The 11,052-nt window shown below is 55.1% G+C and overlaps 1 protein-coding gene across 1 annotated transcript in view; it reads right to left on the bottom strand.

The window, feature by feature from the left end:
• Positions 1-2,028: 2,028 nt before the first annotated feature.
• ARHGAP8 (Rho GTPase activating protein 8) overlaps positions 2,029-11,052 on the bottom strand; it is a 61,536-nt gene continuing 52,512 nt past the window's right edge. Inside the window, 5 exon segments of the mRNA XM_036867488.1 lie at positions 2,029-2,354; positions 5,358-5,486; positions 5,947-6,024; positions 6,899-6,943; positions 6,946-6,971. Of these exon segments, the coding sequence (XP_036723383.1) occupies positions 2,029-2,354; positions 5,358-5,486; positions 5,947-6,024; positions 6,899-6,943; positions 6,946-6,971 (604 nt within the window).

Here is an 11,052-nt window from a genome sequence, read left to right as displayed (position 1 = left end):
GGCGGGCCTGGGAGGAGGAACTGAGCCCGCGCTCCTCAGGAACTAGCTCTGCAGGACACGTGGGTTCCAGCCCATGCCTTGCCCGGGGCCCGCGACCAGGTGGTGTTTGTCGAAATCAGGGTGACTAGTTAGCAAGCGCCCTTGGCCACAGACAGAACTCAGGCCGGGCCCCGGTCAGCTCGAAGCAGGCATTTTGACACCCCCTGAGGGGCTCCTGAGTCTGCTTTTTCCGCAATGTTCTGAGCCCGGGCAGCGAAGAGGGGTGTTCTTTAAAGCCCCTCAAGCCCCAACCATGAACACCCAGCCGGCCGGGCTCCATGGGGCTGAAGAGGCAGGTGAGGAGGTGGTTCTGCGTCAGCCCCGGCGCCGCACAGGGCCCAGCGAGGATGGCGGTGGTCTCCTCACCAGCCTGCGGCCCCGCATGGCCGCGTGTGTCGCCCTCCGAGCCCCGCAGGAGGGACCCAGCTCAGCCCCCGACCACGTCCGCCCCAACAGGGCTGAGCCGGCCTCTCCCCAGGAGGATGTCCTGTGTCAGTGGGAGGGTCCCCCCTCCAGCACCCGCCACCAGCTCCACCTCCTCTGCCCCAGAAGCTGTAATAGGACCGATGTCCTTACCACCTGGACGGCCAGACTCGGGGACTCCGTATTCCAGCCTGGACGCGGCACGGAATCTGCATCAGAGAAACACGCAGATGCTCCCCTGCCCTGGTCTGCCCGGTCCTTGGCACGAGGTGTCACCCATCCGCTGCCAGGCACTGGGAGACGGTTCACGGTGCACATGTCCTCTCCCTTAGAGACAGTGAGGACAGGCAGGGCAGAGGACTGCACTCCACAGGTCAGGGAGTGGAGTGAACACGGAGGTGAGAAGAGGCAGGAGGGAAAACGAAGGAGAGAAAAAGAAGAGGCTTGGGAGGGAAACTTTGAGCTGCTGACCTCTGAGAAATGAAGTCAAGTGATGGAGAGGGGGGAATGAAACAGTTTATTTTAAAACCAAGAGGTGGTGCTAGGGTACGGGCTCCAGCATGTGACACGGCCCGGAGGTCCCCTCTGCCCTCACTGGTCATCACATCCTCAGGCCGCTTGCCTCGGAGCAGGGTTCCTGCACGGGCCCTGAAGACCCTGGACAAGCCTCCCCCGTGACGTTGCTGCACTGTAGATGCTCAGAAGCTCGGGGTCCCCAGCCGGGACCCACACAGCCAGGCCCTGCCTCGTTCACAACCGCGTCCACTTCACAACCGCGTCCACTTCACAACCGCGTCCACTCCCCACCCACAAAGGGCCCGGAGAGGTGAGGGGATGAAGAAGCAGTTATACAATGGAGGACGTGGGTCTGGGGGCGAGGGGGGAGGCCCCATTTGGGGTTGTGGACGCTCCCCCCTTGGCCTCACAGGCTGCTGCTCTCTGACCCAGGGGAGCCCAGACCCAGAGCCAGGAAAGGAGCTTCTCTCCTTGTCATTTTCTTATCCTAGTGCGAGGGGTTGAATGGCAGCCCTGCAAAAGGTAAGTCCGCCCAGAACCTGTGAAGGTGACCTTATTGGAAAAAGGGTCTTTGCAGATGTAGTTAAGGATATCAAGACGAGATCACCCCAGATGACCCAGGTGGGCCCTAAATCCAATGACGAGCAGCCTTATCAGAGAAAGGAGAGGGAGACAGAGACACACAGGAGGAGGCCGGGGAAGACGGGGCCGGAGGGATGCAGCCACAAGCTATGGAGTGCCTGCAGCCACCAGGAGCAGAGGAGGCAGGAAGGACCTTCCCCTGGAGCCTTCGGAAGGAGTGCGGCCCTGCGACACCTTGATTCTAGGATCTCTGGCCTCCGGGACCATGAGAGTACACATTTCTATAGTCTTAAGCCTCCCCAGTATGTGGCACTTGCCACGGCAGCCCCAGGACACTCATGAAACTTCACAGGCACGTCCAGCTCAGGCCACACACAGGTAGCGAGACTCTCCTGAGTATCCCTGGCCCGGGCACGTCCCCCCGACACTCAGCCCAGGCAGGAGCTGATGTGAGAGCAGAGGAAACCGCTAGAGAGGGTCTGGCATCAGCTGAGGGCACCTGGCCCGGGAGCAGCAGGGATGGCACAGGTGACCTGCCCGGAGGCCGGGAGGGTTTCTTGGCGGAGCTGTTGCCTGGTCAGGCCTTGGATGAGGTCCTTTGGGGCCAGGGTGGGGCTCCGAGGCCGAGAGAGGGTGGGAACCAGATGTTGGCCTGCTCGGGCACCGCTGGGGCTGGCTCGGCCCACTCACCTCGTGCAGGAAGCCCATGAGGTAGCTGAGGACGGCGGAGCTGTGTTCTGGAAGGCTCTGCAGAATCTGGCGGCAGCGGGTCACTCTCAGGCTGCTCTCCACACCTGCCGCGGCGTGAGGGTCCTTCCTGAGCCCGCTCTTCCTGCGTCCCTCCGAGGGCGGGCAGGGGTGAGGGCGGGGAACAGACTGTCCCTCCGCGGGGCCGGGGGCTCCCACTTCCTTCCTGGCCGCGTGGCTGTTCTCAGCAAACGCCCCCTTCTCTGAGCTCCGCTCCATTCTCCGCCCCGGGCACTGTCACGGCTCCCCCGCAGGCAGCCCAGGGAGACAGATCACCTTATGCGTGGGCTGGTCTAGGCAAACTACAGGCCAGGGCCAGAGACCTACTTCTGTCAGTGAAGCCTCATTGGCCCAGACCCACACCCACTGATCCATCCATGAATGAATGGCTGCTTTGCATGACAGGTGAGTCCGTGACAGTTGAGTCCGGCGCGCACAGCCTAAAATATTTACTATCGGGCTCTTTAGAGCAAAAGCGTGCTGACCCTGCTCTAGACTAACAACCTGCTTAGATTCACAGCTCAGGGGCCACCCCGACCAGGGCCTGGATGTACGTGAGCAGACTGAGCGCCCCCAGTGCTGCCACAACTCCAGCCCTCACTGAGCTCCACAAACTGCAAGTCCAAACGCGCTTCAACACGCATTCACCGAGCTCCCGCTGCAGATACACACGTACACACGTACACACCTCAACCCTCCAGCATACCAACCTCCTCCCACTAAACCCTGGGCTTTACAAACACAGCCACTGCCGAGAGACACAGAATTCCCTGCTGTGAACGTTCTTGCTGGCTTTTTAATAAAAGTCATTCTTTCCTGAACTCAAGCTGTTGCTGGTTAATTTGAGTGGACCAGGAATTCCCTTGGAATTAATATTTCTGAGGAACCAACAAGCTTGGAGGCCGCCATCTAGTTGCCCTGGATCTCTGCTTTCCAGCCTCGACATCTTTCTAAGAACTGTGGTCCCAGAGTAGATACTGGTGTAATGTCCACCTCCAGCTCTCACTATGGTTCCTTCGAAAAAGAGCACTCACTGGTGAGCAGGAAGGACCAGCTCACTGTCGCAAAGCCACCACGTACAAAGCACTTACTGTGTGCCAGGAACCGTGCCAAGCATTTTACGCACATTTAATCCTCAAAGCAGCCCCAATTTTATATAGATGAGGGAGGTGAGCTCAGAGAGGTTAAGTGACTTGCCCAAGGTCACACAGCTAATGTGTGACAAAGCCCAGACTTGAGTCCAAATCTGTTCAGCTCTGAGCCGGTGCTCTTAACCTTGCTATACATTGGGCGATGGTCCCTGTAGCAGTTGCCTTTTTCCCTGGACACCACAGGCCACCTGGAAAGTCCATTTCCTCCAGAGCGTGCCCTGCAAGGACTTGCTTTTGCATCACTTCAAGGAGCCACGCACCCCACCTGAGCAGGGTTGCCAGATAAAACAGAGGACATCCAGTGAAATGTGAATTTCAGATAAACAGCAAATATTTTTCAGTGTAGGTATGTCCTGTGCAATATTTGGAACATACTTATACTAAAAAGGTATTTGTTGTTTATCTGAAATTCACATTTAACTGGGGCTCCTGTATTTTTTAACTGCTGAATCTGGCAACCCTATGCCTGAGTCACGATTCAGCCAGGTTGAGCTGTCGAGTGGCAGCCCAGAAGGCAGGGTCTGTACGTTTCAGAATAATAAAGTTGATGGAATGCTAGGCAGCCATTAGAAAGAATGAGTAGAGATGCAAATGAAAAGGAAAGAACTAACTCATAATTGCAAACTTTCTAAAGTAACTGCTCTAAGACGGGGTTGGGCATCTCTGCCTACCACCAGGTTTTGGCTGGAATGAAAAGTACTTCCTTGGGTAGGAATTTATTTGGGTTGGAGTCACCATCCTAGGGGTGCAAACTTGAGCTGTTAGAAACAATGCTAGTGCTTAGTCTCTTAGTGTGTGTGTGTGTATGTGGTGGTGGGGACCTTGGTTATGTCTTTTGGCTCGACACCCACCAAGAAGCACACCCAGTTTTCGGGGAACACTGGGGCCAGAGGTCGCCCCATTTGAAAGCGACAATGTTTGACTACGTTGCTTTCCTAGCGTCCTCCAGCATCTCTGATGTGCCATTACTGGGCTGTTAGGAGTGATCAGTGTCATGGCCAGGTGTGTACCTGACCCACCCCAGAGTATCTGCATCTCCACGCCCTAGAGCTGCAGCTTGCGTCACAGCTCGTTGGCGTCTCTACCAGTTTGGGGAGAACTCTAGTCAGGCTCTTCTGACTTCTTTTTTAACAAGTCCTCAACTTTTGGGCTTCTATGTTTATCTCTGCATTGTCCAACTTTACCAAGAACCCTAAGTTAGTTTAACAAGAACCCTGATCACCCTTGATATCTGATCGGGTCCTCATCCCCCCCATCCCCCATCCCTCAGCGGATGTTGGACCACCTGGCCTGCCTGCAGCAAGAATCCTGTTGGATCAGTTTAGCCAGAATCCATCCCCCACCCCTGATGATGCCTCTCAGTAATTTTCCATCCATGGGCCATGCCCCCCCGCCGCCCCCACCTACTCCTTGGCTGTAAACCCCTCCTCCTGCTTGTTGTATTTGGAGTTGAGCCCAAACTGTCTCCCCACTGCCAAACCCCACTGCAGTGGGGCCTACACCTCTCACAATCCCCCCCGCCCCAGATAAGGGCTGCCTCACTGTGCTTTCACAAGGGTCATGAGTAGCTTTTTCTGTAACAGCAGATGGGTGGCTATGCCCTTTTAGATGAGGGAGCTGAGCTGCTGGAGGTGGGAGTTCCTCCAGAGCAGCACGGGGTGGGGCACTATGACCAGGGAGACGTGCCCCAAATCTAGAGTTGCCCTCCGAGACCCCCCCCTCTCTGCCCAGCAGCAGCTGACAACCCCTGACCCCTGTCCCCCGACCACAGACAGTGGTGGCCTGGCTGAGGCCAGCAGGGGTGCTGGTGGGGACAGCCCCTCTCCTGGCCCGCAGTGCCAGCACCCCACCCCCCCCCCCCCGCCTGGTCCTCGGCCAGCACCCACGTCGGTTACATACTGGTGATCCCGAGAATCTGCTCGTAGGCCTCGAAGGTCAGCAGCGGCTGGGGCAGCTCCCACAGAAAGGTCTTCAGGATCACAGCAGGGAGGTAGATGTCGCCATAGGCGTCAAAGTTCACAGGCTTCCCTAGACACAGAACATCGGACGTCTGAGTTCTGACTCTGGGCAGGGGATTCCTGCTTTAAAACAGGCTCTGCCACGAAATGGCTGTAAACCTCCTGAGGGGAACAGCCCGACACTGGGACACAGCTGTCCTGTCCTGGAAATAGGGTGTCGCCCGCCCTCCCCTGCCTCTCCAGGGCGTCCGGCCGAGGCTGGGGGACACTACTGATTCTCTGCCCTGTGGCTTAGCCCCGCCTGGGACGAGAGCGCTCTGAGGTCAGGGCCCGGCTTCCACTGTCCCCAGTACCTGGCACGCAGGCCTGAGACGGGAGTCTGGGGTCTGGGCACAGGACTCATCTGGGCCGCTGGCCCCGGCCCTGGGCTATTCTGGGGTCGGGGGGTGACGGGGCTCTGAGGCGCCCGAGCGCTGTGTGGCTGGCCGGGCAGGAGGCTCCGAGTGGGGGTCTCGGGGGAGCCCATTCACCTTGGTTGTGGAGCCGCTGGATCTCGCGGACGGTCCGGACGCTGTCCGATCTCCGGAACAGGCCCTCGGCGTGGAGTCCTGCAGGGGGAGAGCCTCCAGGCATCTCACAGGGCCCAGCACCTGAGGTTTCTAGAATGTCCCGTGACTGCCCCCTGCCCACGCATCACCCCGCTGCGGCTGGCAGCTCCAAATGACAACCACAGAACCTCCAGCCCGACAGCCGTTGTCTCAGAGAACTTTTTACGCCATGAACATACAGTTCTTGGGGCACACTGGGAACCACCCCCAGGGACCCCACTTCCTGCCTGATGCACCGCCCCCTGCAGCTCCCGCACCTGCACCTGCAGGGGGCCACTCGTCCCTGGTTGCCCATTCCTCCGACAGAATCATCTTCCTCCTGTTAGGGTAAAAGCAGCCTCCACGCACCTGCCCTGTGGATCTGAGCTCTGGCCTCAGGAGTCTTGGAGGAGCCACAGGGCTCACTTCCAAGTCACTGAGTGCACCCACCCCACTGGCAATGGCATCTACAAACCAAGCTTATCTCTCAGGCCAAAGGAGTCCCTTTCATGGCGGTCCTCTTGCGGATTGGTGCTGTGCGAAGCAACACACACGCTTCACCTCATTTAGGCCTCATGACAACCCCGTGCACCAGATACTGTTATTAACCCCATTGGACAGATGAGGAAACAGAGACCCAGAGAAGGTAAGTAACTCACCTGAGGCCACACAGCTAGCACACAGTGGAGCCAGGATTCAAACCCAGACAGTCGGGTCAGAGCCCCTGGCTGGAGCCACTGTGCCCGAGCCCTGCCCATCCTGATTACCCTCCCTGCCCAGGTTCCAGCTCCTCTAATTCCCTGGCCTGTGGGGCACTCAGGATCCCAGAGAGGCCTCCTGGGGAGGTGTACCTGGCAGCCCTCACCTCCCCTGGCTGGAGCCAGCTCTTACTCACCTTCCTCTCTCAGGTATGTCACTGTGTACCTCAGCACAGGGGGGTGATTTCGCCTTGATTTTTGTCTTTGAGACTGAGGGGAGAGAAAAGAAAGCAACAGTTTTCACCTGGGTATGATGGGTGATCGTGACAAGCACAGGGCTCTGGTCCCCACCACACCTTTGTGAAAACACAGGACCAAGATGCCGTACAGGGAGAGAGAGTTGCTGCCTGGACCCTAAGGAAGTAGGTGACCAAAAGAGAGGCAGAAATAATAAAAATGATAGTGCATTGTCTGAGCGTTCCACCAGAAGGATGCACGTGCTATGGGGGAGATCTGGAGTTGGGAAGGGCTCCACATGGGGCAACTTCAGAACTGGGTTTTGAGGGATGAGTAGGAACTTGCAGAGGACAAAAGAGGGAAGGGCATTCCAGACAGAAGGAAACATACAAAGGAAGGCCCAGGGGCCTGAGAAGATCTGGCCATGAGAGCAGAACCAGGAGATCTGATCAATCAAAAAAGATGCTTTGGGAATTCCTGGGGGTCCAGTGGTTAGGACTTGGCACTTTCACTGCTGTGGCCCGGGTTCAATCCCTGGATGGGGAATTAAGATCTTGCAAGCCGTGCGGCGTGGCCAAAAAAAAAAAAAAAAAGATGCTTCGTGAAAACCCAGTATGTTGCCTCAGACAGGCTGTTAACACTCAGTCTCTTATGTGCTCATTTGATACAGAGATTCACATAAGGAAATTTGAAAACACGGGTACTAATATAAAAGAATGACCCTCCCAGCCGCATCCCACCACACCCCTCCCCAGCTGGCAGAGTCAGGATCTGAAGCCAGAGCTGCCCACAGTGACCCATTCTACGGACCCCTGGGCTCCCACTAAACACGTCTGTTTCTCTTTCCTCATCTGCTGGATTTTCTTGCCCCGAAGGCAGCATATTTGAGGACTATGCTAGACTGAGGGACAAGGGCTCTGAAGTCAGACATACCTGGCTGGGATCCTGCTCCGTCACTTTTTAATTGAGCAGAATATGTTTTGCTGTTCTTTTTTTTTTTTTAATAGATTTGAACACAATGAAATATCATTTTTAGTAATGCTGAGTGTACAATTTCTTTTTTTTTTTTAACTTTTTAAATTTATTTTTGACTGCGTTGGGTCTTCGTTGCTGCGCACTGGCTTTCTCTTGTTGCGGCGAGCGGGGGCTACACTTCACTGAAGTGCGCAGGCTTCTCACTGCAGTGGCTTCTCTAGTTGTGGAGCACGGGCTCTAGGCACGCGGGCATCAGTAGTTGCAGCACGCGGGCTCAGTAGTTGTGGCTCACGGGCTCTAGAGCGCAGGCTCAGTAGCTGTGGCACACGGGCTTAGTTGCTCCGCGGCATGTGGGATCTTCCTAGACCAGGGCTTGAACCTGTGTGCCCTGCAGTGGCAGGTGGATTCTTAACCACTGCGCCACCAGGGAAGCACCGTTTTGCTGTTCTTAGGGTGTGTGTTCTTTAAATGTCAGTTAGGTTAATTTGATTGATTGTGTTTCTAGAGTGTTGGTTTTCTGTCTGCTTGTTCCATCAACTCTACAGAGAAGGGTACTGAGGTTTCCCACTAGGATCGTGTATCTGTTTTTCCTTTGGTTCTACCAGATTTTGCTGCATGTATTTTAAAGCTGTTACTGGTCCATAAATTCTGAGGGTTATTTTGTCTTCTTTATTATTACAAAATGTCCCTCTTTATCCCACAGAAATCAGGATACACATCAAAATGGTTGTTATTTGAAGCTGTTAAGTGCTAGGGGAGTTTATCACGCAGCAACAGATTATGGGAAAACATGGTCACAAATGGACAGAACTGGGACTCAGACCCTCGAGTCTGAGTCTAAAACCTTCATTCTTGTATATTATCTATTTAAGTTCCACTATACTTTTGTTAGCCCAAATCAGGGATCGGAGATGGACACTGGGAAAGTCCAGGTGACCAGCTTGAGGTCCCGCAGCTGGGAGGTGGCAGAGTTGGAGGCAAGGCCGGACATGACCCAGATCTATGCTCCTTCTGTAGCGATTCATCGGCTGGACGTGGTATCGGTCCTGCTTTCCATTTTACTCCGAAATTTACAGAGCGCCCAAAATCTGGTCCACGTGAATACAATTAAAACTGTATCACCAGTAATGACAGGCCTTTGCATGTCCCAATCTCCATGGAAAGCTGAGATTCCTGGTGATTTCTCCTGCATTATCTTCTAGAAGTTTTATAGTTCTGAATTTTACATTTAGGTTTATGGTTTGTTTTGTTTGTTTGTTGGGATGCGCGGCTTTCGGGATCTTGGTTCCCCGACCAGGGATTGAACCCATGCCTTCAGCAGAAAGTGGCTTTACCATCTTGGCTTTAGTAGGTATAGAAGACAATGGATTACCATCTTTATTGCTGTAATGTGTTAAGCATTATATGCTCGTAGTATCTAGTTTAATTGTTTCGGGTGGAAAGGATTCTTTGAGTTTCCATTTTGAATGTGTTTGGACTAAACAAACAATAAACTACTGACGTCTGTGCAAAAAAAAAAAAAAAAAAAGTCCTAACCACTGGACCACCAGGGAAGTCCCTCCTGGTGATTTCACCGAAGCTGCCCGTCCAGGACACCAAACAACAGTCCATTTGGCAAAGGGGCCCTGGGGACCGTCACTGCCTTCACGAGGCCATGCTACCACAGGAATGTGACCTGGACCCTCCCTACCCCTGCCCCAACGTGATTTCCTGTGTGTCCCCTCTGAGAGGGAGGAGGTGGCCTGAGGCCCAAGCAGCGTCCAGGTGGTCTCCCTCTGCACCCCTGGGAGGGAGGAACATGGCAGATGGGTCCTTTTCTCCCAGGACGCTCCAAAGCTGCAGTCTCTCTTTCTCCTCCGTTTCCTTGGGAACCACACAGACTGCACACGTCCTGGCCCTGTCCTAGGAGCTGGGTGACCCTCAGCCTGTCTCTGAGCCTCCCCAGCCTCAGTTTTCCCACATGGAAAATGGAGATGTTGGCAACCTTCCTCTAGGGAGCTGCAAGTCATAAACAGTGAACGATGGGAAAGGCTTTAAGCTGTAAGTCAAAGGCACTAATAACTAAAATCACTGGAATGCCAAGGGCTGGGCGACGTCCCAGGCCAGACACAGGTGGCCCATTTCATGGATAAAGAATTGGGCCCAGTGTGCTGCAGTGACCTACCCAAGGTCACACAGCCAGAGAGCCTGGGTCTATTGATTCTGAAGCCCAGGTTAGTTGCTATAACTAATCTGGGGAGGGGGCTCTACTGAGACCTTCCCAAAGGCTGGACACCCATGAGTTACTGAAAGACCTCTTTGCCTATAGCTTAGTCCACATTTTGCTTTTGAAAGCAGACTTCCAGAGCAGGAAGGGGCCTGGAGGATCAGGGGCAGACTGAGGTCGCAGAAGGGGAGGGATGTGCCCACAGACGCAGGGCTCCCAGCTGAGCACGCTCTCTGCCCAAGCACTTAAGGAGCCGACATCCAGCTCACTGCAGAATGGGGGCCCTGGCATAAAATCACTGCTTTCAATAGAGCAGAAACCCTCAATTTGGGTTTCTCCTCCCCTCCCCATCCCCTGCTTGCTGGCTGAGACAGGCTTGTTCAATGGACTGACAGAGTCAGTGCAGAGAATGGCAATTACCCCAGGAGCTCTGGATTAAAAACAGGGTGTGCGTCCTGGCTGTGTGGGGATGCCCAGGGCAGGGGTGAATCCTAACACACCGCAGCCCTCCTGTGCATCTATCTCCACGTGTGCGGCCCAGGGCCAGACCCTGAACTGAAGTTCCGAGGTACGCACTGGGCAGGGGTGCTCTCGGAGACGGAGCGCAAATCACCGTCAGCCCAGCTCGCTCTCGGCCAGTCAGCCGCCCCCAGAGGGCACTGGGGATTCTCGGCACATCTTCTTGTTTGTATCCCCCACCTTGGGAGATGCGCTTACAATAATTCACAGCATGTTCCTTCTCTGGTTGTGCATGCAAGGAATACAAGTAAGGAAGGACTGTGGTTTTTAGAGACAGTAGGGACAGGGAGGGGGGACCAGCAACCTGAAATCACAGTGGTAACAGGGAGTGTGGGCCAGGCTTGCCTCACTGGGCACCCCGGCTCTTCCCAGCCCTCTGAGACGGTCATTCGTCTCACATCCCCTCTCAGCAGC

Source organism: Balaenoptera musculus, chromosome 10 (genome assembly GCF_009873245.2).
Source record: "Balaenoptera musculus isolate JJ_BM4_2016_0621 chromosome 10, mBalMus1.pri.v3, whole genome shotgun sequence".
Lineage (NCBI taxonomy): Eukaryota > Metazoa > Chordata > Mammalia > Artiodactyla > Balaenopteridae > Balaenoptera > Balaenoptera musculus.
This window is presented reverse-complemented; position numbering and strand designations above follow the sequence as displayed.